This window comes from Bufo gargarizans, chromosome 2 (genome assembly GCF_014858855.1).
Source record: "Bufo gargarizans isolate SCDJY-AF-19 chromosome 2, ASM1485885v1, whole genome shotgun sequence".
NCBI classification, from domain to species: Eukaryota; Metazoa; Chordata; class Amphibia; order Anura; family Bufonidae; genus Bufo; species Bufo gargarizans.
Genome location: NC_058081.1, coordinates 704126106 through 704153865, shown reverse-complemented (window position 1 = coordinate 704153865; position 27760 = coordinate 704126106). Strand labels below are relative to the sequence as shown.

The 27760-nt window shown below is 48.5% G+C and overlaps 1 protein-coding gene across 1 annotated transcript in view; it reads right to left on the bottom strand.

Moving 5' to 3' along the window:
- UBR4 (ubiquitin protein ligase E3 component n-recognin 4) overlaps positions 1 to 27760 on the bottom strand; it is a 94825-nt gene that overhangs the window by 42296 nt on the left and 24769 nt on the right. Inside the window, 35 exon segments of the mRNA XM_044282503.1 lie at positions 1272 to 1388; positions 1475 to 1582; positions 1669 to 1765; positions 1856 to 2024; positions 2946 to 3083; positions 3345 to 3449; positions 4637 to 4814; positions 4914 to 5044; positions 5553 to 5664; positions 5756 to 5877; positions 5970 to 6110; positions 6189 to 6363; positions 7290 to 7424; positions 7504 to 7567; positions 8725 to 8941; positions 9845 to 10061; positions 10152 to 10315; positions 10402 to 10603; positions 11241 to 11412; positions 12066 to 12223; positions 12318 to 12545; positions 12632 to 12784; positions 12875 to 13033; positions 14479 to 14661; positions 14751 to 14921; positions 15034 to 15258; positions 16298 to 16445; positions 16842 to 16912; positions 17846 to 18037; positions 18123 to 18186; positions 20188 to 20376; positions 20463 to 20661; positions 21167 to 21267; positions 21361 to 21462; positions 21822 to 22034. Of these exon segments, the coding sequence (XP_044138438.1) occupies positions 1272 to 1388; positions 1475 to 1582; positions 1669 to 1765; positions 1856 to 2024; positions 2946 to 3083; positions 3345 to 3449; positions 4637 to 4814; positions 4914 to 5044; positions 5553 to 5664; positions 5756 to 5877; positions 5970 to 6110; positions 6189 to 6363; positions 7290 to 7424; positions 7504 to 7567; positions 8725 to 8941; positions 9845 to 10061; positions 10152 to 10315; positions 10402 to 10603; positions 11241 to 11412; positions 12066 to 12223; positions 12318 to 12545; positions 12632 to 12784; positions 12875 to 13033; positions 14479 to 14661; positions 14751 to 14921; positions 15034 to 15258; positions 16298 to 16445; positions 16842 to 16912; positions 17846 to 18037; positions 18123 to 18186; positions 20188 to 20376; positions 20463 to 20661; positions 21167 to 21267; positions 21361 to 21462; positions 21822 to 22034 (5320 nt within the window).

The following is a 27760-nucleotide window of genomic DNA, read 5'->3' as shown; positions in this document are numbered from 1 at the left end:
TGGCAGGTTCATTGTGAGCATATTAATCTACTATAAGTGGAGAGGCTCTAGAACATGGTTTCTTCATGTCCTAAGCCAGGGGTGCACAACCTGCGGCCCAGGGGCCATATGCGGCCCTTGATATCATTCGGTGCGGCCCCCAACCATCTGGTAACAGACATGTATGCCTATGTCTTGTGGCTACTCACATGTATTTCTCCCATTAGATCGGAGTCCTGGAAGTGTAACTAGACATTAATGGTATATAATGTGTGTTCAATATGCCATAAGTAGAATATTTTAGTTGTTAATACACCTTTAAATTTTAATTTCGGCCCTCGTCATTGGTTCAGTCTGGCAATGTGGCCCCCAACCTGGAAACGTTGTGCACCCCTAAGCAAATAAATCACAACAAAGCAACACCAAGGCGATGACCATACAATGTACGTTTTAAAAGCACTGCATGTCAAGCATGTAAAGCTGGTCATACACTATAATACATAGCTGCTGTCTGTATGTTGGTTTAGTCAGCAGCTGCCCCCCCTAAACACATGAATGCTCGGTTGAGCGCGCATGTCTTCTGAATGAGAAGCCGCTGACAAAGATATCTGGCAGTGGATTATCGCCAACAGCCTGATTCTTCTTCGGCTCTCCAACACCTGCTTTCCAGAAAAATCTGGAACCCACCACGCACATTAGATAGCTGATTAGTGTCACAGAAAATAGCGGGTTCGGGTAATAGTGTGTATGGTCAGACTTATTAACCACAATACAGACTAAATGCGCTTCTGAAAATCAGCTCTATGAGGACAGACAGACTTGCTTAAAGGGGTTGTCCAGGGTTCAGAGCTGAACCCGGACATACCTCCATTTTCACCCCGGCAGCCCCCCTGACAGGAACAACGCAGGGCAAAGGCATTTGGAGATCGGGTGACGTACCGGGGCTCTCCATGGGGCTGCCAGGAAGCCCGGTGACATCACCGGCACTGATGGGCGTGCTTTAGCGCTGCCCTAGCCAGTAAAATGGCTAGGGCAGAGCTAAAGCCCGCCCCCCAGAGCCGGTGACGTCACTGAACACACTGCCGGGCAGAAAGACCTTGCCCTGCGTGATTTAGTGCAGGGCAAGGGAGCGCATTGGAGCTTGAGATACCCCGATGCTAGCCTCAGGGGGGCTACCTGGATGAAAATAAGGGTATGTCCGGACAACCCCTTTAAATGTGTTGCCTTGATGGTCCTTACAATCACTAGCATTGGTTATAACAGTGTTAGCCACCAAGTAACATCCCACACACCTCACAGATGGATGATTTTGAACCGGACTTCGTCCTTGACATGAATACACTCAAAAGCCTCATGACCACGAGATGGACCTCATTTAGGGGGGTACGCTCGTTCTTCTTAGATACATCCTAGAGGACATTAATGGGAAGGATTATTACAAATGCAAATCAAGCAGCACATCCTATTCATCTAATCAATTAAATCTCATTCGTACCTTTTTATCTAAACCTAATTCTGCAATCAGCTGGGACAGGAGGTTATCTAAGGCTCCTTTGTCCTTCTCATCCTCTCCATCTAGATCAGCAGTCAGCATCAATACCACCTGGAAAGAAAAATGAGACCAGATGTGAACACAAGCACCAAGAGAAAAAGTCACTAAGAGAATAGGAGATGACCAGTGCTTTATACCTGCATGTACGGAATGGCCCGGACTCCTCCTACAGTATGGAGACTAGGCATAGACTGGAGGAGGCGCTCCAGAAGCATGAGACGCACCATATGAAGTCTAAATGGAAATACAAGTTCAGTTGAGGGTGTTGATACAGATTGTAATCCATCAGCTTACTAAGAGGTGGTTTTGTAAAGCAATGCAGACCTGTTGCTAGTATGTGCATCGCCTTCTGTCTCCCCTTCTCCTTCCGAACATTCACCTTCATGCTGTCCTGTGGCGGTGCTGATCGCTCCTGTGCTAGAACTTATACTCCCAGGTCCTGCAGGGTGACCCTCAACTGTCGTGTCCCCATATGCACTGCTCCGACCTGATACTGGAAGAGAAAAGACAAATGTATATCTTAAAACGATTTAGCAAAAAAAAAAAAAAAACCTCAAACAACTCTCTAATTTCACAAGAATAGGGCAAGAGCTAACCAACCTAAACATTTCCTTCTTGGTGGCCCACAGGTAAGGCCATTTACAGCAAAGGTCAAAGTGATGAGGCTGTGTGCTTGCTGACTGCCATATCTCTAAGAGAAAAGCCACACACGTTCCTTTGCAGCCAACACTACCTTTGGTTGCAGATAATGGGAATGTTTATGGCTGTTCCATGTATCCCACTATCTTCCGACGGTAAAGACTGGTTCTATAGGGCTCAGACTTTCTTAAATCTACCAGGATTCCAATGCTCTATGAAAGCTTAGCTAAACACAATCAGTCCAGCTACGCTTCGTACCACACACATCCTTGTAACACATAATACACAGCATATATCAGGCAGGCTTATTATACCTGCAGCTCTTATTACCCTCATTACTCTTATGCCTTAAAGAGGTATTCCCATCACAGACAATAGGGGCAAATAGCTAGGATATGCCCCCATTGTCTGATAGGTGGGGGTCCCACCTCCGGGACAGCCACCTACAACGAGAACGGAGTGGAGAAAGCGGTGGCTGAAGGACCCCAGGTTTCCTGGGGTCCAGCCAACGCCAAACGCTCTCCCCATACAAGTGAATGGGAGTGCACGGCGCTTGCTTGGCCATCGCTCCCATTCATTTTTATGGGGCTGACGGAAATAGCTTAGCCCCATAAAATTAAAGGAGGGCTGCTGAGCATGCGCAGTGCGCCCTCCACCACCTTTCCCAGCTCTGTTCTCAGCATAGGTGCGGGTCCTGGCGATATCCCCCAATTGTCTGTGATGGGAAAACCCCTTTAACTCCTCATACCTATAAAACTTAATGTGACAGACGTACCACTATGCTCACCAGCCACCGAATCCACGGCACTGCCTCCACTCTCTGAGCCCACGCTACCTGCGTGGTCGGCTGGGGAGGTGCGCAGGGTGGAACCATCGGTTGCGGCCGTGCTGCCTTCATCATCCGATGCTGGAGCTATAAGCATGAGGAGAGCTGTTACAGGTAAAAACACAGTCTCTAACTAGCGAGCCAGCAAAACACAGATCCCCCAGCTCCCACAACAAGAAGCAGAGCAGCTTTATTAGGGACAAAGCAATTTATTACCTAACATTACCCAATGCAAGCGTCAGCTGAATCACCACAGCAGCATTGGCGAGTTTTGTTCTATAACATTTACATGCAGTCGTAAAACAATTTAATGTTGTGTCTCCATGGGGTCGCATGCACTACCGTTACCTGATGCAGTGGTGTCTGACAGAGTTCCAGCATCCAAAGATGATGAGCTTGGTGCTTGTCCAGACAATCCCAAACTCTGGAGGCCCAGAGCACTGCTGCTGCTTCCTGGTGAGATAATCATGCGCCATACAGAGCGGTCAGTAGGTGGTCAGCAGACCCAAGATTAAAGGGGTTGTCCAAGACTTAAACGCTGATAACCTATCCTCAGCATTTAACTCCTGGGACCTGAGCTCTGCAGTCTCTTCCTCGGCATGTAAGGTCAAAACAATCAGTCTTATTAAAGTGAAAGGGACTGAGCTGCAATTCCAAACACAGCGCTATATAATGTATGGCGCTATGGCTGATATACTACACTTCAAACAGCTGGCAGGTGTCAGACCCCCACCGGCGTGATATTTATGACCTATGCTGAGGACAGGTCATCAATATTTAAGTCCTGAGTAGTGTTGAGCGAACTTGTGTTTTAAGTTCGGCGTCTAAAGTTCAGGTTATCGAAGAATCGCGTTATGGATTCCGCTACCACGGACTAGGCCTGCACAATATATTGCCAAAGCAATCGCAATTAATCGCCATCGCCAATTGGTCGACCCAAAAATGCTGCAATTATATTACCATATTTTTCGCTTTATAAGAAACTTTTTCCCCCCACCAAAAGTGGGGGGGAAATGGCAGTGCGCCTTATAAAGCGATGGTTGATTTTTTACGTGGTTGACACGGATGTATCGCCGGCTGCTATGCTGCGCGGCGCGGCCGGCGATACATCAGTTACAGTATTGGGAGGGAGGAGGGGCTGGAGGCAAGTCGTTATTTTAATGAACAAATGTTCTTTTATTTATTCTCTTTTATTTATCTGTGCAGTGCTATTAAGAAAATGGCAAGTTTTGTATTTTGTACTTTTGCAGTAATGCAAATATGTTATTTAATTTAGTAAAAGATGTTTTATTTTGAAAAAACACTGCATTTCAGTTCTTGAGTTAAGCATAACTACATTTCTGCATTATCAGTAATTTGTGTGTGCTTTTGCCTTGAAAATCCAAGCAAATAGACCTCTAGCACAATTCCCTTAAAATATCGCATTGCATACCATTATCGCAATTTTTAGGGCCGTAATCGCAATCGCACAAAATTCCCATATCGTGCAGCCCTACCACGGACGGGTCCGTGGTAGCAGAATCCATAGCGCGATTCTTCGATAACCCGAACTTTAGACGCCGAACTTAAAACACAAGTTTGCTCAACACTAGTCCTAAGCAAACCCCTTTAACAGCACGCTGCATTAATCTTTAACTTACCCTGCTGATCTTGCTGAAGACTAAGAGCGATGGCTAACTCCACCATGGTTTCATCATCAGCATCTGGTGGAATGTCCAGCATTGGTGGGAAGCCCTCAGCTCCAGCTAGGAGAGCCTCTAATGGCGATGGGTTACCATTGTTGACGCTGTCTGCACTTTCCAGGACCATGGACTCGGACTGATAAAATAAGGGGCAATGGTACTCAGCTCTTCCTATTAAGCTATGTAACACTATAAATGTAAAAAGCAATGCTCAGTCAGTACACACAATTCTCACCACCATCTCAAAGTCTCCATGGTCAACCTCATTCTGCACTTGACTTTGCTGTCGGACGTGTTCTCCATTTGGTATTCCAGAAGTCTGGATCTTATCTTCTGCGTCATCATCGTCGTCGTCGTCCTTGTCTCCTTGGCCAGAAGCACATTGATTAAAACCTTATTCACTAGCACCCAACTAAACAACATGGCTGCCTTGCATGTGACACCACTATAACCAACACAATAAAAGGAGACCCTTCCTAGCCAAGGGTGATAGAAACCCGAGTGCTCACGGTTAAAGAGGTCCTTGTATGGCGGAGGCATCCTAATGACAGCCACACCTGAAGGAAACCAAGCTCTCCAACCTAGAGGGAATTGAAATGATGATGTACGGGTGTCTATCAAGATGCTCCATTCATTGAGGTAAAAAGGAGGAAATGGGTATCTCAGCCAAAATAACACGGCTGCCAGCACAAAATGGTCAGGGATAAAATTCAAGAAGAATACACGCATAGTTGTGACACCAAGAGCAGGGATAACACTTGTGGGTCGCCACCAGTATTTTGACAACACATCACAGGAAGCAGAGGGGAACCTGGTTCAGGACCGAATGAATCCTTATATAGCTTATATGCTGACAGTATGAGAGTGCGCTTACCTATGGGTGTATTGCTACGTGGAGAAGATGGAAGAGTCACATGACGGCGTTTATTGCGCGGACGGAGGACCCGAATTAAAGCCTGTTTGCAGGAGAAGCTAACAGCTGGATCCTGGAAAAAAATAAATACATTTGAAAACCCAGTACTTAACGTTACGTATCTCCACTCCTCAAAGGCGAAAACACTAGATAGAGTCACTCACCGGACACAGCAACATTTGCATGTAGATTTTAGATGCTAGGTTAATGCAGTCCAGTTCACACGTGCAGTATCCATGTATGATGTCCACCAGGGCATTGACTGTTGCTTCCACGTGGGTAAGACCTGCAGGAGAGAAAACATGACCTATATATCTGCTGGAAGACATTTGTTGGAGACTAGGCTTGTAAGGTGGGAAAAACCTGTGAGCCATTTACCGGGCAGACAAGCAGGAGCCAGAAAAGCATTCTTGGGTTTAGATGCATGTAGTTTCCAAAACTGGTTGACGAGCTGTGTAATGAAGGCGTACACTTCTTCTCCTTCACCGGTCTTCACAACGTCTTTGCCTTCATCAATATCTGAAAACAAGATTTTTATGCATCTCTAATCTTTAAAGTGATTGTTATGTGAACTACGGGGATGGCCAGCACACTCACCTGTCTCTCCTGACAGCAATTTAGAGTCTGTGTAGTGAACAAGGTTGTTGGGCCGCATGATGGCGATGGACCGGGCGGTAATCACCAGTCTCTGGAATACTTCTGGATCCAAGTCCTTTCCATCAGGAGCGCAAGAATTCAAACTTTGTACGGCATTGCTCAGCAGTGCTTGATCCTGCACAGAGATTACCAGAATTTAAATCATTCAAGACCAGTGTTTTGGTTATAAATAACCAAACACTTTTTAGCAATTTTTAAAGTCACTTTTGCTCTGTCAAATTTATCAAAGGGCGTGCGATATTTGTTGCAAAGGCTGTCAGCAGATTTGTCCTTATGACGCCGGCTGACCTTTTACATGTGCGCTTGGCATCTGTGTTGGTCCCATGTTCATATGTGCCCGCATTTATTATTATTTTTTTTTAATCAGATCATTTTTATTAACATGTTTTCAATTTACAAACATTATGTGCCCACATTTTTGAGAAAAATTTGTATATGTAAATTAGCCTCTAGGAAAAACGGGGGTTTTGTCGTTACGCCAAGAGGCTCAGCTCTCTCTGCACTTTGATTGACAGGGCCAGGCGTGATGATGATGATGATTACACTGCCTGCCCCTATCAAAGTGCAGAGGGCTCAGCAGTTGCAGAGAGAGCAGAGCCTCTAGGAGTAACAGCAACGCCCCTATTGCTCCTAGAGGCTCATTTGCATATATTAAAATATTTCTCTCAGCAATGCGGGCACATATGAACATGGGACCAACACAGATGCCTTCAGCTGCCAAGCGCACATGTAACAGGTCAGCCGGTGTCATAGGTACAAAGCTGCTGACAGATGCCTGTTAAACCATCTAGAAACGCGACTCCACATTTCCTACACCACCCTGCTAATTAAGTATTTTTGGGACTGTTTTTACCAACTTTTTTTTTTTCTTCAAAAAGTTGCAATGCTAAATCTGGCATGAAACTACTTTACATACCAAGTGGTGAGGGCGGTGTAAAGTGACAAAACTGCACAAATTTAGGCACAAAACAAGCACCAAACTGTTTATGGCAGAAAACTGGCATAGCATAACATGATACATCCTCCCCTGCAGGTTTTTACCTTGTGGTTATGGTATGCAGACCGGCTTGTGTGCAGACTGGCCAGGAGACTCTTTGTCTGGAGCTGGACGCTCGATGGTGTTGGCATGGAGAGCAGGACTGTTGCCAGTTCCAGAGCTGAAGCTTTGCTTTTCTCCTAAGCCAAATAAACAAGTTGTCCATTAGCGGGCTGATGACCGAAGGCATCTCTGTATAATCTAAAACTAACCCTTTACCTTCTCAGGCACTGGTCCAAAAGCAAAACAGCTTTCCAGAGCTTCGAGAGAGCTTCCCACCAGCCTGTACAGAGAAGAAAACACTGCATGTAACAGACTTCCGGAGAAACTCAGCTATGCCGGATTTAAAGCATAGCCTCGTGTTTACAGCCTGAGACAAGGAGTATGGCTTTATTGTGTTAAGGCATATCAGGTAAAAAGGTCACAAAGGTGAGGGGTTAATGCGAGAAAGTGCCTGGGCACAAGCCAAACCACTCAAAAGCCACAGGCCTGTGCCAACATCGTATTGCATGTTGGTGGTGTTCCCTGCTATTCCAGGGGTTCATAGGACTTTTAACTTGTTTTCATCATTTATCATACCTAAACAGTATGCCTTCCTGATCCTAAACTGATCAATTAATTTGCTGACAGACTCATGCCCAAAGCTCACCAGTCATTATCCACCAGCCACTTAGGAAGAATGGCTGGTTGGACTAGCCTAAAACCACTAGGTTCCCGAGACACCGCCATGCACTTAGGGCCAAAGACTCAAACAAGCGCAAGAGGTACACCAGCGGGGATTGTGCGCACACTCACTCGTGCAGAGTAAGGAAGACTTACTAACCGGTCCAAGATGGTTAAAGGTTCTGGGTCAGAACTTTTGAAGAGCGAAGAAAAACAACAACAAAAATAAAAACATGTGAAGCCACGAGAACTAATGGGGCTCGAGAGGAGGGTGAACCCCAGAATGTAAACAAGTCATTTTAAAGGGGGTTATCCGACCCCTGAAATGCTCCCCCCATATGCCCGAGCCCCTCACACATAATGCACTTACCTGGCTACCCGTACAGCCTCAGCAGCTTCTCCGAGTTTGAGGATGAAAACATACGTTTTGGGGGTGGCGTTGTATGCAGCCAATGGCAGGCGGTGACTGGGATGAGCGTCCCCAGCGTCATCCACGATGCTAGGGAGGCTCGTCCCCGTCACCACTTGCCATTAGCTGCAGCCCCCGCCGACACCGTATGTTTTCATCTGCACACGGGGAGAAGCAGCAGTGGCCATGCTGGTTCCAGGAGCGACGCGGGTGCCGAGGAGCCAGGTAAGTACATTGTGTGTGAGGAGCCCAGGCACATGGGGGGCATTTCAGGGGTCGGATAACCCCTTTAAGTGGCCAGTGCTAATCCTGCTCCCATCACTGGCTCACTGTTACACATCTGATGCAACATCGGCCCTAGCGCTTACCTTTCAATGGCCGTGCCATTACTTGAGGGTGGTGTTGCAGTCTCGCCATCTGTGGATCCATTGCCTTGATTCAGGTTTGGCGGGCAGACGCTGCTCACAGAGGCAGAGGGGAACTCTTCTGGGGGTTCATCCGGCCAGCCAAACTGTTCCTTTGTCTTTCCATATATTTTTATGGCGTCTATCATAGTGACTCCAGCTGGATCTACAGAGGCACCAACTGAAATAAGCAAAACAGTACAAAGTCAAAGACATGCAGATGTAATTGTGGGGGGATGGGGGTGTCATCAAACCAGTACCTTGTAGACCTAGAGCAAAAGGGTTGCAAGGCTGCACAATACTGCCCAACTTGTTAATATACAAATAGCATTGCAAAGCAACTGTTCCATGAACGTCTCCTTAAAGGGATGTTCTGAGTTACAAAACAATGAGGGGAGGAGGTACTTCACTGATGACCTGTCCCGCCGATCAGTTGTTAGAAGAGGCTGGGCACTCCGTGAGCACCGCAGCCTGTTCCCAGGCCTGTGATGTCACCGTACATTGGTCAGGTGGCCTAGTTGCAGCTAAACCCCATTAGTCAATGGAACTGAGCTGCAATACCAGGCACAGCCGCTATACGATGCATGGTGCGCTGCCTGGAAAGCTGCTGGGAGTAGCGGCTCCCTGAAACTGCTGATCGGCACCGGGACTCTGACCCCTGCTGATGTGATAACGATGACCTATCCTGAGGATAGGTCATCATCTTTTCCAAGATAACCCCTTGTGGCTACTAACAGTGCCTCTTGCTCAGGAGGAATCATCATTTCTGTATTAGGGTGCAATCACACTGCACTTGTAGTGTACGTTTACTGTGCAAGTCTAACATATACACAGGCACCCATTCATCTGACATAGGCCAGGAGATGTCAGCATATCTTTTTGGCTGTACAGAATACCATAGTCAGCTTCACTACTCTATACAAATCCAGTTAAAAAAAAAAAAAAAAAAAAAGTACACTACACAAAAGAAAGGGAGGCGATGTAACCCGCTGTATGCTTATAGGGCATACAGTGCTGATCTCCAGGGACAACACTATAAAGCCTGGTTATGCTTCCCTTGTGTTTGTAATTCTCCCTTACTTACTGAATATGGTGAGCTTCTTATCAGCTTGTAACGCTTCTTCTCGTGTAAACGGAAAGTCAAACCATCGTGATCGGCTGAGATTAAGCTGCATTGTGCGACCAAACATCTCAATGTAAGAAGGTGCTCTCTCAATGGCCTGCGTGCCAATCTGAAGCCGCATTCCTGTCATCACCATAGTGCTGTTGTTATTGGTGACTTCCACAGTAAATCCCCCAGGCTGATCGGAAGAGAATTACAAATCATTAGATCTGTGGACAGAGCAGGGCCTGCAGACCGTGAACTTGATCCAGCATCTTATTCTGCATACCTTAGTGTTTGCCACGTACATCCCTGTAGAATTAAGGCGATGCTTGATTTGCTGGGCATTATACAATTGCAGCAGGTCATTGCCGCCAAATTCTACGTCTGTAAGCTGCTGGTTGTGCTCGAAGAAATCAATGGGAAAGGTCACTTGACTTGATGCCCGTGTCACTTCAGAAAGAAGAGAAAACACTGCATTATCATAAAAGAGATGCTACACGCACTGCATATCAGAAGAGATGATAAAAGCTACTCACTGACAGCTGCAGGCTTGCGCTTGCGAACAGGTTTCATGATGCTGATACTGCTGCTGGGCTGCAAAGATGGCTGGAGCCAGTATGACGTGTTCTCCACATTGGCCATGTAAATACGCAGGCTCCCGTCTTCACACAGAAGAATCATGGTTGTCCTCTGCTGATCATTGCTAGCTGTGTGCCGTATAGCTACCATATCCTGAATCTGAAAACAAGGGGAGTAAGGTAAGACTTTACAGTATGGACAATGCATGACGTTTTGGGCTGGTAGCCATATTTTTAGCCCTTGCTACTTCTGGGAGGGGGAGGTGCAACCTGAACGGTTAGTTGTGGCTCAATAAACTGTAATGCTCCTCAAACGTTACTGCAGAGGTGCATTAAAATGCCCCTGGATGCCAATGTACGGGCTACTTCAACAGCGTTGCTGTTACATGTCCATAGGAAACAAGATGGCAGCACTCTACTCATTTACCCATTTGACTGCTTTCTCAATTGTTCACCTCTACGCAGGCACAACAGGAACTGAATGTGTCCAGCACATGCAGAGTTACAGGAGGTCCTGCTGTCTGTATCGAGGCATGCTCTGGATGAAGTAAGTAACTATTCAGAGCATGAGCAGATGAGAATGCAGAAAGCGTTCACGTGGGTATCCTCCTTCCTACGGACAGGATAACCACAGGTGTACGATATTGACAAAGACCATAGATGGACATCCGGGGGCCATTGAACAAGCTGCCAGTGTAAAGTATGAGATGCTTAACATTTACCAATGCTGGACATGCATACTGTGCATCGTAACGGTCTCACCTCCTGCAGGCTGCGGACTTTTGATTAACACTTACTTTCGCTTTTGCTGGCAGCGTCTTAATCTCCTGGATGAGGAAGCTGTCTGGTTTGATCATGACCACTAGAGGAACTCCTGTAGTCTGCTGGACACAGCATACTAATCCGGGATGGTTCATGACTTCAGACCACTGACAGAGTGCTGGCGAGGTCTTGCTTCCTCCGTTGGAACTGTTTAATATAATGGAGGATGGAATTTAATGAGAATAAAAACTATTATGCTGCAGAGTTACAGCTTTGCATAGACAAATGTTGCACCAGTGTGTGGGAAGATTTACTTTTGGTGCTTCTTTCCCTATCCTTTTAGTGTAGTGAAATTCCTTGTAATGTAGTTGGGTTAGCGGTTCCAGGGCACGTTCCAAGGGTCTGAACTAACTGTACATGCATACTGCACACTGACGACCTTTAAGGAGGAGTTAGGAAGCTAGAAAACATCTAGGCATATAACAGATAGGTTAGCTCCACTGAGGACATCATCAGGGTAGGATGTGTCTTGTGACTACCATTTCTCTTTGTATCACATGGGTGTTGGCCAGATGCCATGTTGGGTAACTGGACAATGAGGAGCGCGCTCATTCGCTCCAGGTCTAGGTGACCGTTACGTTACTCTGTATGTTATCTTTTGTATATATCTTTTATGTATGTTATCAAACTTTTTATGCACTTAACCTTTGTCAAGCCTATTTTATTCCCGGATCTCAGAATCAGCCATATGTGATTTTGGAGAAGCAGTGTGAGAATGAAGCATAAACTTTGTGGGAGCCTCCCAATTACCGGCCTGACTGATAGGGAAGAAATACAGGCCATCTGTAGTTTCATCTCACCTCTTAATGTTGATAGGGAAAAGCAGGATTATCTCTAGTAAAGATCGGTTAATGGTGGCAGCAAAGGATTTGCCTTGGCAATAACTGAAGAAAAGCATCTGGAGCACGTGCGAGTAATAAACAGATACACCTCCGCCTGCGACCTGCCCATTACTGTCCTGTAAGAGAAACGGCAGCAGAAAGCAAATGTGAGATAATACCAATGTATTGTGCTTTATGAGAGATTCATCACACACCACACAATTCACAAACCTTTAAGTCTTCATGAGAGACTTCCAGAACATTGGTAACATAAAACGGACCATGCATAGCACTACTGGACTCCTCCATCAGCTGAGTGTACACGTAGCCGGCAGATGACATGATCACTATAATGTTCTTCCCTTCTTCATTAAACAGGAATGTGACATCTCTAATCTTCGAGCTGGGCAGTAAGAAGTAGAAGGTGGGGCTGAGGGCATCTGTTGACAGATCATAAACCTGGAGAAAAGATAAAATCACAACTTCAACAACCAAATCCTCGGCACAACAAGGTCCACTACCACGACCCCCCCGGTTTTACTAACCTTGACAAAATCAGCAGTAACAATGGCCAGCTCAGTCTGGGAGCCGGGTAGCCAGACCGCTTTGATGATGAAGTTGCCGGTGGCGAGTTGGGGATGAAGGACTAAGTGATCAGAAACCGATCCTGAGCCGCTGAATGTCAAGACATGACAGTCCTAGGAGGTAATAAGAGGCAGAGGAAATGGTAACGAACACATTATTGCGTCAATGATTGTAATACTATCCATGTGGTCGAGAAAACTAACCTTCAGTCCACACACAGCCAGATAATCCTCTTTGCATGGGTTTCCAGTGAGGCTGAGAACAGTGAATGGGACTGGTGCGGAGGCCAGACGTGTCAAGGTGAGCTTCCTCTTGCTGGAATCTGCCTGTTTCAGTAGGGCTGAGAGTTGTAACACTGTGATCTGCAGTAAGAAAGAGTAATATATCCATGAGACTTTACAGAAATAAATACATTGAGGAAATTATTATGAAGTATCTGCTTGATTGTTTACAGCCCTACTGGAACAAGAGGACATCTACAAGAAGGTAGGCCTGGGAGAAATCCACAGCAACCTGAACAGACCTATACTCACAGCTGAGAGTTTGCTACAAGTAATCAGTGTAGATCAGGCATCCTCAAACTGCGGCCCTCCAGCTGTTCTAAAACTACAACTCCCACAATGCCCTGCTGTAGGCTGTTCGAGCATGCTGGGAGTTGTAGTTTTGCAACAGATGGAGGGCCGCAGTTTGAGGATGCCTGGTGTAGACAATACTCTCTGAGCCCTAACACAAAGCAGCAATAATCTCTCCTATCCTGAGGGTTTGTTATAGTGTATCAATGTAAAGGCATAGGACCTCTTAGCTGTGGAACGTGTGGCATCTGTGACTTTCTCTTTACAGGAGGGCAGAAACGTTGAAGGATTGAAACACAAAAGTATATTAGAGGTGCTAAACGATGTAATTGAAAGTAAGCCCTTTCACCTACATCTAGTTGTAGTTCACTTTCTGACACAGCGATACCCTTTACATTGCCAACATCTCCACATCTCCAGCTACTGCCCTCAGGCCTCTTTCACACTTGCGTTGTCCGGATACGGCGTGTACTCCACTTGCCGGATTTACACGCCGGATCCGGAATAACGCAAGTGTACTGAAAGCATTTGAAGACTGATCCGTCTTCAAAATGCTTTCAGTGTTACTATGGCACCCAGGACGCTATTAAAGTCCTGGTTGCCATAGTAGGAGCGGGGAGTGGGGGAGCGGTATACTTACAGTCCGTGCGGCTCCCGGGGCGCTCCAGAATGACGTCCGAGCGCCCCATGCGCATGGATCATGTGATCCATGCGATCACATGATCCATGCGCTTGGGGCGCCCTGACGTCACTCTGGAGCGCCCCGGGAGCCGCACGGATGGTAAGTATGCTGCTCCCCGCTCCCCACTACACTTTACCATGGCTGCCAGGACTTTAGCGTCCCGGCAGCCATGGTAACCATTGAGAAAAAGCTAAACGTCGCATCCGGCAATGCGCCGAAACGACGTTTAGCTTAAGGCCGGATCCGGATGAATGCCTTTCAATGGGCATTCATTCCGGATCCGGCCTTGCGGCAAGTGTTCCGGATTTTTGGCCGGAGCAAAAAGCGCAGCATGCTGCGCTATTTGCTGCGGCCAAAAAACGTTCCGTACCGGAACGGAAGACATCCTGATGCATCCTGAAGGACGGACTGTCCATTCAGAATGCATTAGGATAATCCTGATCAGTATTCTTCCGGCATAGAGCCCCGACGACGGAACTCTATGCCGGAAGACAAGAACGCAAGTGTGAAAGAGCCCTAAGTTCACTCATGTAAAATAAATACTGGGGCTCACCTTTCCCTTTTCATGGCTGACGGCCAAATGTTGCCTCCTGCCGTGAGGAGAGGATAGCACGCACATGGCAACTCTACGCAACACGTGAGCGCTGATCAGCTGTCGGATGGTTTGGCCCTGATCGCCGCTATAATTCATTCTCACATTCTCAAATGCTCCTTCCTGCGAGCCCAAAGTAGGGACCTGCGGTAAACAAAAACCAGCATACAATGGACTTGTGGATCTCACTACATCTCGGTCACTCTGTCAATATGAACGACTATTTTGCTTACCATGAGCTGGTCGGTCATTTCCACACTTTTCTCCAGAGTGTGCAGCTGGTCCAGGGCCTGCTGAGCTCGACTACTGCTCCCCACCGCAGAGGCCTGCTGGAAGTTATTCCGTATGGAGCTCATTAAGAAGTTTAACATATCCAGAATCAATGGTGCAAACGAAACATTGGCCTGCAAAAGACAGATGTTCATATAGGACAGAACTGTGATGGACGTTTTAATTCCATACGCTGGCCTCGACACCGCTAGGGATATGTGACAAGTTGTGTGAAATTCCACTTACCTGACACACCAGCTCTTCTCGGCAGCCCTCAATGTTACGGCACAAGCTGCTCCTTTTTGGTTTCTCATCGTCCCCTTTTCCGTCACTGATTGTCACTTTCCCCTTGTCTGTGAGGGAAGAGCCAGGGTGTCTGATAGCACTTTCTGGCAGACGAGGTTCACTCTGGAAGGCCGATTCTTTCATAGTGGATCCTATGCCACTGCTTGGGGTTCTTTTAACCAAGGCCTAAAAGGAGTAGGGTTAAGAGTATGCAAATTGTAACTGCAACTGTAACTGCATTTCATCAAGACATTTGGCTAAAGGAGTATTTGCAGCATATTGAGGGAGATTTATCAAAACTGTTGCAAAGTAAACTGACTTAAAGGGGTATTCCCATCACAGACAATGTGGGAATATCGCTAGGATATGCCCCCATTGTCTGATCGGTGCGGGTGCTGCACCTACGCCGAGAACGGAACTGGGAGAGTGGTGGCTGGAGGACCCTAGGCGCTTTCCACATACAAGTGAATGGGAGCGCACCGCAATTGCGCAGCCACTGCTCCCATTAATTTCTATTGTGCCAACGGAAATAGCCGGCTGCCCCATAGAAACAAATGGAGTACAGCTGCGCATGTGCAGTGCGCCCTCCACCACCTTTCCCAGCTCCTTTCTCGGCGTAGGTGTGGGTCCCAGAAGTCCTAGCGATAGGCCCCCATTGTCTGTGATGGGAAATCCCCTTTAATTGCCCACCGCAACAAAACAGACCCCACCTTTCTTTTTCAGAGCTCCTTTGGAAAATTAACGGTTCAAAGGGGCATTCTCATCTTGGAAATTGGGAGCTTATGGCTTGGATATGCCCCCAATGTCTGATAGGTGTGGACCTTAATCTATCCTTAGAACAGAGCCCGCAAAGTGCAGGAGGGCACACTGCACATGCACAGCCGCCCTTCATTTACTTCTATGGGGCTTACGGAAATAGCCGAGGCAGCGGTCGGCTATTTTCAGCAGTCCCATAGAAATTCATGGGTGGGACCCGCAGCTATCAGACATTTGGTGCATATCCTAGCAATATGCCCTCAAAGTCTGAGATGGGAATAACCTTTTAATTTTGTTGGTTGCTAGGGGCAACTAAGTCAGTATACTTTGCACCAGTTTTGATAAATCTACCCCCAGAAAGTGGACATACTATAAAAAATTTAAATTTATAGAAAGAAAAAGAAATTAACATGAAGTATCAGATATACAGACACTGGTAACACAGTGAATAGTGGAGACACGGACTCACCATACAGCTGCCATCTTCCTTAGCTCCACAATCACAGAAAAAAGAGCCATACTTTGCGTAAGAAATTTCATGGTCCTTATGGCAGACCTTGGCACAGACTGTGCATACACCGACCCCATCCACCATCTTACAGGTGTGACAGTGATACCTGAGAAATATAAACTTTGCATTAGCACAGCTGCTCACTACATGACTAATCTCCTGCTAAGAAATGGAAACACCCCACGCTTGCTTGACTGTTTCCATAACTCCCAGAGCAGAGAATGGAGAGAGGCGCACACACAGGCAGCCACCGCTTCATTCATTCTCCACCTGGATGCAGCCGTCAAAAGAAGCAGGTTGGAGGGTTTATATTTTCCACACAGATGTAGGTCGAATCTCTACCTGCACCTGTCAAACATTTATGGCATACCCTATATTTATATATATGCCAGAAATTTCCAAGTTAGGAGTACTCCTTTAAGATCTACTGGGAAACATAATGACATGCAGAAACATTCATATGTTCATGTCAATAATACATCATAGGGAATATCAGACTCACCAGTGCTGATTCATGAATTCTTTCTGAGTGATTGTGAATGTACAGAGCTTGTTACAAAGCGAATCTTCATCCTAGGTTAAAATATACATCCAGAAGTCAATATTTTATATGCTCACTTTAGTCCAGAGCATATATATATTTAGTCCAGAAGGGAAAATGGCCGTGCGTCTTATAAAGTGAATAGTATCCATTAGGTGCTGGGAGCGAAGCGCCGCAAGAGTTTGTCAGGTGACAGAGCAGCGCAGGTCGGGAAGCGTGACTTCTGCCGGAGGTGGAGAGGAGCCGCAGAGCAGGATAGGTGAGGGGAGTTTTTTATTTTAATCTGATTTGTGGGCTGATCTGAGGGCTGCCAAGGTGGGCTGATCTGAGGGCTGCCAAGGTGGGCTGATCTGAGGGCTGCCAAGGTGGGCTGATCTGAGGGCTGCCAAGGTGGGCTGATCTGAGGGCTGCCAAGGTGGGCTGATCTGAGGGCTGCCAAGGTGGGCTGACATGAAGGGTCTGACAAGGTGGGCTGATCTGAGGGCTGACATGAAGGGTCTGACAAGGTGGGCTGATCTGAGGTCTGACATGAAGGGTCTGACAAGGTGGGCTGATCTGAGGGCTGACATGAAGGGTCTGACAAGGTGGGCTGATCTGAGGTCTGACATGAAGGGTCTGACAAGGTGGACTGATCTGAGGTCTGACATGAAGGGCTGATGTCCTGTTATGGGGGCCTGATCTGATGTCCAGATAGTTGGGGGGGTCTGATCTGAGGATTTTATGAGATCTGATGAAAAAAATTTTTTTTCTTATTTTCCTCCTCTTAAACCAGGGGTGCGTCTTATCATCAGGTGTGTCTTAAAGCAAAATATACGGTACTATAATTCCGTCACTCAATCCCAAGGTCAAATGCCAGGATGAAGAATCATGAGTTCAGTCAATCAATTTTATCCCTCTCTAGTAATCACGTTACATGAACGCTTTAATACAATACCAACCACAGTAGTTAAATTCATTACACTTACAGAATCTTCAGCCTGAGAATCATCCTCTTCGACAGCCAGCTCTTCCACCCAGTCGGAGTCTACCTCGATTGCTCGCTCTTCTCCATCCACAGGTAGGTGGTAGTGACCTTGCCCAGCGCCGTGACTCAATGCATTAGTAACATCCGCTAAGTATGACACTATATGACATGTGCACTCCAGAATAGTAACATGCTAAATCAAAAGGAAACGGGGGAGTTATAAATATGTCTCTTCAATATGACATTTATTAATCCACAGTAACACAAGCAATTCTCACCTTTCCTTGCATCACATTGTTGTTCAGTTTTTCCACAACATTTTTCTGGGACAGATATTTCTTGCTGGAAAAGACAGATGGTTCACATGTTGCATGGTATTTATGATAGAATCTTAAAGGGATTGTTCATCCACCTCTTCTAAGCAGCTCCGTTCCAGCGCTGATTGACTGTGGACCAGAAATGTGACGTCCTGTATGTCATCGCATGCACCGCTGAAGTCATTGACTGGCTTCATTGGTTATGTGCTGCTTGGGAACACATCACTTTTGAGGCCAGTTAATGGCTGCAGTGGTGAACATGACTACAGATTGGACATCTCACCTCCAGTCCACAGCTGGAAGCAGGGCTGGTGCAAGGATTTTTGCCACCCTAGGCAAAAGCTAATTTTGCCGCCCCCTTGACCACACCCTTTTAAAAAGTAAAGTAACAGTCCGGTATTTAAAAAAAATAAAAAATAAATCGGACTCCAGAATGCCGGTGCTCCCAGGCAGAGTGCGCTCTACGCAGTAGCCTACTCTGCTTATGGGTTGGCGCCTTCTTGGAAGCTTCTGTGCACATGTTCTGACCACAAATTTTGTTTAAAGGTGTTTTCTTTCCTTTGCCACGGATGGCTCCCTCACCAATCAGATGTCTGAAAGTGGTTCTGGCAGAGGAACTGCACAGCTCTGGTTATTGTGCAGTGATGGAACTGGTCACTGCAGCACTGCTCTGAAGTAAATAGGAGCAACTAGGGATCGACTGATATAGATTTTTTAGAGCAGATACCGATAATCTGTGAGCTTTCAGGCCGATAGCCGATGATTTATATATTATATTAGTTGGTAGTCACTAAGGTGGTGGAAATGTGCATTTGACACTAGTATATTATAAATGTAAATTATAAATTAATAAAGCCCTTAGTTTGTAGTCCATTTATAATATACTAGTGCCAAATGCCAATTTCCACACCTTCCCCCCTCCTCACTGACTTTATTAACCCCTATCAGACCTGTATTAACCCCTATCAGATCTCAGATCAGACCTTTAACAACAACAATCAGACCTCAGATCAGACCTTTATTAACCCCTATCAGACCTCAGATTAATCAAATAAACTCCCCACCTCTCCTGCGCCGCGGCACCTCTTCATCTCCGGGTCCGGCGTCTCGCTCCCCTGTGTTCTCCGGCCCACGCTGCACTGTCACCTGACAGCTTGCAGCGTCAGGTCATAGTGCGGGCACTACGTCCTGATGCTGTACGGGGTCAGGACAGTGCGGCACAGGCCCCATCAAAGAAGACTAGGGAGGGCGAGTATTGGAAGTGCTTGCTGCGCTTCTTCCCCGCTCCCGGCTTTCATAATGGAAGCGCTCACTAGTATTCGCTTTATACGCATTATCAGCAAGGTTAGATACCGATAACGTACAAAATCCTGAATATCGGCAGATATCGTTACTTCCGATAATCGGTCGATCCCTAGTAGCAACACTGCAGCACTGACTTCAGGAGTCAGAAATACTCTGAGACAGCTGATTGGCAGAGGTCTGACACCCTGTGCCTCTGCCAATCAGATACTGATAGCATATCCTGGGTCAATCCTATCCCGGATAACTGCTTTAAAGAGGACCTTTCACCACTCCTAACACAGCTGTTTTAATGGCTTCATGCATTCCCCATGCAACAGCAATTCTGGAACATCTACTCTTATGGCTCTGTGTTGTGCCGTTCCTCTATTTCCACTAGAATTTATGAATAATTGCTATTAGCCTTCAGTAAGGGTACAGAGGGGAGGTAACCAGTTGAGGGGGTGTATCTGCAGTCTGAAAATGGCAGCAATGATTGGATAAAGTCAGTCTGTGCAGGTACACGCCCCCAACAGGTTACCACCCCTCTGTACCCTTACTGCAACTGCTAGCAATTTATTAATAACTTCTAGTAGAAATAACAGAAGAATGGCACAACATATAGACATAGGAATAGAGGATCCAGAATTGTTATTACACAGGGAATTCATGAAGCTATGATAGCACATATATCAGGAGCGGTGAAAGGTCCTCTTTAAGAATATAGAAAATAGATTAGACTCACCATCTTGCCAGCCAATCCATTGCTGCACAGTGCAGCTGTAAATGTCCAGCACCCTGTCCTGAGCTTGCTAAAGTGGCCATTACCACCATGAGTTCTGGAAAGCCAGACCCATCCCCATTAGCCAAAAGCTCTGTGGCCATTGGGATAAGAGTGCTTAGAAGCACCGTACACACACCTTCCCCAACTTGGCTGCAAGACACAAACAAAAAATATCAATCAATAAAAGATCAGTTGGAAGATACAGAAGATGAAGCAATGGAGAATGTGAGACTCACCTGTTCTCTCGTACAATATATGCAGTAAGTAGCTGGAGTAGCTGTCGGTTTTCCTGGACAATTTCAGTCTGGTCGGAATCTTTGGGAGGTGGAGTTGTCATACGGACCAGCCAAGACTGTAGCTGTGTCGGCTCCACACAGGCAAGCTGTGCCAGTGTGCCACAGAGATGCAAGAGACTGGGACTTGGATTTTTCTCAGCTGTTAAGTGTAAAGAGGAAAAATGTTACAGGCTGATGAAGATCGGAAAATACCTGCTCATTTATATTGCTCAAGGGCCAAATCTTTAAACACATACTTCTGCATGTAACACCTTGACCGCTATTCCTTCTGATCCCCCCTCCCCAACAGAGTGTGCATGGTCAGTGAAAGGGGAGAGGGCAAAAAGCAGCTGCCAAATACCTCTAGCAATGGCTTATCGCCTTCTTTCTTTACCATTAGGTCTGACAACTACAACCATCTTGTACACCTTCTCCTCCACATTTAGAGAGGAGTCTCAAACCTGCAAACTCAATACACAGTCCCTTTGGAAATGTCCTTCTAGAGAACATAACCCAAGAAGCTGTTTGGAATCCCTACTGTATTAGTCCATGCAGAAAACTATTGTCATTCTCCAAAAGAAGAGGATCGCCCATGTATTATATAGAGCACATCTGGGACCATCTGAACTCAATATGAAATCTATACAACTAAGAGCACTACTCACCGAGCTGGAAAAGTTTTGTGAACAACTTTAGGACTCTGTTACAGAACTTGGCGGAGAGAGCCTCGTTTGCAGTTGCCATCATTATCTGCACTAGCTCTCCTCTATAGAAAAATAAAAAATAAATAAAAAAAAAACACAAGTTGTTTATCCCCTAATCTAAACTTTTAATACCATCACGCTATCATGACTCTTACCTCTCAGTAAAGAACTCCTCCATCGCTTTTCGAGCCAAGCTACTCTCAAGTTGTTTCTCTAGAAACTGCAGACATTCCTCAAGGATGGACTCATCCAGACCACTAAAGAAGACAGCATGGAAGATGTATCAGGGCTTATTTAAAGAGTAACAGCACTTTGTAAAATCTTTTGATGTGTTCTAGTGATAGGGGATGAGTGCTGAGCCCCCTGCTCACTGCTATAATGAGGATTTAGAAGCACTCAGCTAAACACCGTCTCTCCCTGTGCTAAATTCAGCAGAAAGTATGAGGCCACTTTCTGTCTGTCTACAGCAGCAGCAAAGCGTCTCGGCGATCAAGGGGTGTCTCAGCAATTGAAAGCCCTACCAATCAAAACTTTTGATAAGGTCAACATGACATATCAAAAACGTTCACAAAGTGCATTTACTCTTCAAAGAGAGTATCGTCATGTAGGTACCTACCAGCTTGGGTCAGAATGGTAAGCAAGGATATTGTAACAGCCAGTGATCAGCTTCTCATACATCTGAGACAAGAACTCATCCGACTCTGCCGGCCCAAGCACTCTCTCCAGCGATGTACTGCATAGTTCAGCCACACTCTCAGTGCTGCTCTCCAGAAGAAGAGGAAGCAGCGACTGGATTAACTGGTGAGAATTCAGATTTTCTGGGCACCATCTGTATTAATAAAACGAGATTTTTGTATAACTTACCAGTAAAATCTCTTTCTCGCTCTTTCCTTGGGGGACACAGAAGACCTTGGGTATAGCTCATCTCCATAGGAGGCGTGACACTAAGTGAAAACTGTTAAGCCCCTCCTCCACAGCTATACCCTCAGCCTGGAGAGAGAGACTGCCAGTTGCGTGTCCAAGCAGTGAGAAAAGGCAAAGTCCAACAAGGAACCAACAAGCCAACTACCCAACGGGTAACAAAAACTCGGAAAACGCACAGAGAAAAAACAATTAATGGGTGGGTGCTGTGTCCCCCAAGGAAAGAGCGAGAAAGAGATTTTACTGGTAAGTTATACAAAAATCTCGTTTTCTCGCCCAGTTTCCTTGGGGGACACAGAAGACCTTGGGACGTTCAAAAGCAGTCCAAAAGGGGGAGGGACCACAACACCAAGGCGAAGCACCCGAAAGGCATCAATGAACCGCCGCCTGTAAACCCAGGCGGGGTAAGGCAGCATCTGCCAAAGTCAGAGTATGCACCCTGTAGAACTCAGAAAGGCGTGCAAGGCAGACCTGTGGCCACCGTGCCCAAATGCACGGCCGAAGCCCAATGCCTCCGGCCCAGGAGACACCGACCGCTCTGGTGAAAGGAACGGTGACACCAAAGACAGAATCCTGCCCTAGGTGCGGTAACCTCAGCAATAGCCAACCTGATCAAGCGGAGGAAAACCACCCTGGAGTCTGCCAACCCTATGCACAGACCTCCTGGAAACCCAAGAGGCCGAACGACTGCAAGAGTCGGAGATCTCCAAGTAAACAACGGCCAGGCCCAAACAACGTCCAAATAGGTGAGGTGTTGAAGCGAAGGCAACACCACCTTCAGAAGGAAGGAAGGAAGGAAGGAAGAAACGAGATGCAGAACAGCCCTGTCCTGGAAAGGACAGAAAACTCATAACAAAAAAAGGGGGCCATGCCGGCACCCGTCAGAGACACGACTGATACGGAACACAACCGTACAGGACAGAAGGATAGAGTGAACTCCTGTAACAGCTCCAAGGGCAAGATTGGAGCGCCGAGAGCTCTGGATATAGTCCCCAGGGCGGTACCGAAGGACAGCACAGAGGAACCAAAGAGCCACTCCGAGGAAGAAGGTCTTGGCAGGCCCAGAGGGTCGGGAACGCTGGAAGAGGAAGAACAGCGCCGACACTTGACACCTCAACCAAAAGACAGAACCATGGGGAAAGAACTTCAGAGTGGGGAATGCACAGCTTTCCACAGAACCCCAGACAAAAAACCCTAAATCTTACGACAGAACCTGGACGAGACACAGCCAGGAGTGGACAGCAGTGAACCCGCTGGAGTCGCCTGGCAAGCAGGCGAAACCCAATGAGAACAGGCGCAGACCAGTAACACGGGCAGAAGGGTCGACAAAACTAGCCCCGTCGGCCCCGAACAACGTTGACCCGCATCCACCCGAATGGGGAGCAGAAGGACAGATGCAAAGACCCAAAAGGATCCGCCAGACGCCAGGAGAAGGCAGGCTAAAGACCATGCTGATGTAACCACGTTGAACAGCCCCTGTGTGGGATCAAAGGACAATCTGAACCGAAAAGGTAGTCCCCCCAAGTTACCGAGAAGGTAAGTTTACATCAGGACCATCGTCTTAGAACGGGCCACGCAATCTGCACCCAGCGGGAGGACAGAACGCGGTAGACTCGGTAAATAAGCACACAGCTAATACAGCCAGCGCGAACAAGGGAGACAGTACGAGGCCAAAAGGAACACCGGAACCATCCACAGGAACAACCAGGCTCACCCCAGAGGGGAGGACAGTGAAAACACAGCCTCCGTAGTCTTGTGGGAAGCCACATCGGAGTGATCTGTATAGAGCGGGAGCCAAACAAAGCCGGCGAAAAGAGGCAGTCGAGACAGAGGCCGACATAACACCCTCCAACCGAAAGGAGGAGGAGTGGGCAACAGGGAAGCCATAAGACAGCTCAAAAACAGAACCCGCTACACTGTGAGACGCCCGGTCCACCGCCTCGCAGAAGGCGAATACCTTGAAGAACCCAAGGCGGAGGTCCTCCGGACCTGGGTAATCCAGCACCCAAGAGAAGTTGGGTGACCGTCCCGAGAAGAGCAGCCCGAACCCGGCAGCAGATCAGACAGAAAGCGTAGAGGCGCCAAGAGGAAGGACTCATACCACACTGCATCCGAAGAGGAGGAAATTGCGGCAGGCAAGGGAACCGCAGTCCTGACAGCGCCAATGAAGAATTCGAGAGGCCCCGCAGACAACAGCACTCTCGACCATGGGACCACTAGCGCAGGGAAGCAATGCTGCAGAAGGACGCAAAGGGCATGCATCTAGGACCCACGAACACTCCCTGGAATGAAAGGCCAACTAAATGAATGAGCACCACCCAGCTCGGTGCAGCAGAGAGAAATAGAGCCTGTCCGGTCAAGAGGACAGAAGGAACTCCCTAGGGACGAGTGCAAGGCTGGCGGCAAGCATCGGCTCCCAAGAAACAAAGGTATGCCGCAGGAAGCAGGTGAGGCATACGAACGAGCAGCCCCGCAAGCAGCGAGAAGGCCAACCCACCTAGAAAAAAGGGGGGCTCGTCCCAGAGCGCCACAGCATGTACGGAATCGCAAAGTGCAACCTGAAAGGGAGCTATGCACAAAACCAGTATAGCATGCGACGGAACGCAATCAGTCCACCCCGAAAGGGGGGAAATTGTACCTGGCCAACTACAGTTGGCAAGAGTGCAAAGACCGGTCCCAAAAGGGAGTGATGCCTAAGGCCGAACCTACTTCAGAGAAGCAGGACATACCCTATAAACCAGCAGGAATGCAGGAGGTCCATCTAGTGAAAGGGGAACATGCACAGGGTATCCTAGCATTAAATGAGTGTGCAATAATACACCCAACACTGAACTCAGCGAGAGAGTAACTACTCTGCCAATGAATGGGGACATGTACAAGTCCAGCCCAGCCACATAAGGACAGCCGTGAATCCCAGGAGCGTGCCAAATTCTGCCCTTGAAGTGAGAAGTGGTCACGCACAAGGCCAGCACCGTATCCAATGGAAGTGCAAGCGTTCCACCCATGATAGAGGGCCATTCTCATGGCCAGCAATGTATCCGGTGAGTGTAGCACACCGCCCAGAAAAAGGGGGTAAAGCACATGGCCAGCATCTCCTCCAGGGAGAGTGCGAGCACACCGCCATGCATGGGAGTCATACACATGGCCAGCAACGTACTGGCGAGAGACAACCACAGTCACTAAGAACGCGTGCATGTCGCCTGAGGAAGGAAGGCATGCCCCTGGCTGGCAGCGAATCCAGCAAGAGTGCGTACACTGCCTACGGAAGAGGAGTCATGCCCATGGCCGACAGCGGATCCAGCGAGAGTGCAAGCACCCTGCCATGTATGGGGTACATGCACGTGGCCAGCAACGTACCTGCGAGGAAACACCCAAAGACAGAGGGATGTATGTATGCTGTCTGAGGGAAGGAGGCATACCTAAGGCCGGCAGGGAATCCAATGAGAGTGCAGCATACCGCCTAAGAAAAGGCCGGCAGCGCAATCAGTGAGAGTGCAGCACAATAACATAGTACATAAGTACATCATAGCACATCAGCGAGAGTGCAGCATAATAACATAGTACATAAGTACATCATAGCACATCAGCGCCGCCTGGAAGGGGGTCGTGCACACAGCCAGTACCGTATCCGGTGAAAGTGCAGTATCCCGCCTAAAAAAGGGGGGATGCACATGATCGGCATCAGATCCAGTGAGAGTGCTGCGTTCCGCCCAGGAAGGGGGTCACGCACATGGCCGGCAGCGAATCCAGTGAGTGCAGCGTTCCGCCCACGGAAGGGGGTCACGCACATGGCCGGCAGCAAATCCAGAGAGTGCAGCGTTCCACCTATGGAAGGGGGTCGTGCAGAAGGCCAGCACCGTATCCGGTGAAGGTGCAGCATTCCGCCCAAGAAGGGGGTCATGCACATGGCCAGCCAGGGAGAGTGCAGTAGCCCGCCTAGGAGGGGGGGGGGGGAATGCACATGGCAGGCACCATAACTGGAGAGACGATGAATGCTGCCTACAGAGGGCCGAATGCACTTGGCCAGCGCCGTATCCTGGAAGAGGCAAGAAAACCGCCTAAAAGGGGAAATGCCCTAGCAGCGACGCAGGCTGGGAGCGCAACACCATGCCGCCTGTGGAAGGAGGTCATGCAGACATGCAGCATTACTGATGAGGCTGCAGCGTCAAGCGCAGCCCAATAGAAATCATGATCTATTATTTTTATTTCATTATTTTTTTTTTTTTTTTTCTTTCAACTCAGCCTCTGAGGCTAAAGGGGAGCCACCATATAGGGGCCCTGAGAAAAAAATGGGGGCCAACTATACAGACCCAATTTTGGGAGCCGGCCTGCACCCAAAGGGTTAACAGGGATCCGGCCTGGAGGGCGGCGTGCGATCCCCTGGGGGCGGAGGAACCTCCAGGCGGGAAAATTCGCGCCTGGAGAAGTTCCCGCCCCCTCCACCAGAGACCGGAAGATTGCGGCCTAGTAGGCCGCGAAGCCGGGGGCTAAATTGCGGCCCCCGGCCCGTCATACCGCCGGGACCTGGGGCGGAACGGCGCTTCAAACCGGCCGCGGGAGCCCACCCCGCGGGCCGGTCGGGATTGCGGCACAGCAGGCCGAAGCCTGGGACCAAGTAGCGGAGCCCCGCCGACCGCCACCTGCTGGGCATAGCCCAATGCCGGCCGCGGGAGCCCACCCCGCCGGCCAGAAGAGATAGGGGCCCGGAATGGCGGTTCGCCGGCGCGGGAGCCCACCCGGCCGGCCGGAGAGACAGGACTGGAATGGTGGCTCGCTGGCCGCGGGAGCCCACCCCGCCTGCCGGAAGTAAGGAGGCCTGGAATGGCGGACCGCCGCGGGAGCCGCGGAACCTAAAATCTTTTGCGGCGCCCGGCCGCACCGGAATATTAGTGCTGACCGGACCGGAGCCCGTGATGGACCAGGGGCAGCAAGGCGCGGGCCCTGTGGCCCTGAAGCAGTGGCCGGTAAGAGGGAGGGGGACCCTGAGACCGGGTCTGTGAGGGTGGGAATCCTGCCTAACCCCTACGTCAGGGGCAGCTAGGTCTGCAGCTCCCCAGGCATTCTTCTTGCAGGAAGAAGGGTGCCATGTCCTATGGGAGCAAAATGTCGCCCTGTGGCAGCCAGGGGCCAGCCTAGGGCTAGCAGGGACAAAAGGGTCCAGAGGCCCTGTCAGTATGGGAGTCAGGCACGCAGGAGACCGGGGTGGGGTGAGGGGTGAGGGGGGGGACGTAGGGCTGGAGAAGCCAATCTCTCACCATAGCCGTCTTCACCCTCGGTCCGTTCCAGCAGGGTCGCCCCTTCAGCTACTGGCACCGTAGTGGCAGGACGCTGGAAGAGGGACTTGGCGTGCGGGCGACCCTTGTGCTGGCGGGATGTAGGGGAGCTGGGCTGCCCTGATCCACCTTGCCTTCTGTGGGGGAGGCAGCAGTGCGGATGACCGGCACTGGCGCAGCTCGACCCCGGGAGAAACAGAGAGGTCTAGTGCGTCTCTGTTGTCCCTGATGATCTGGAACAAAAAGAAAAGAAAAAAGTAAAAATCTAAATTTAAAACAAGGGGAAAACAGCCCTGCAGTAGCAGGGAGTGTCTTGCCTCCTTGGACACTAAGCAAAAACTGGCAGTCTCTCTCTCCAGGC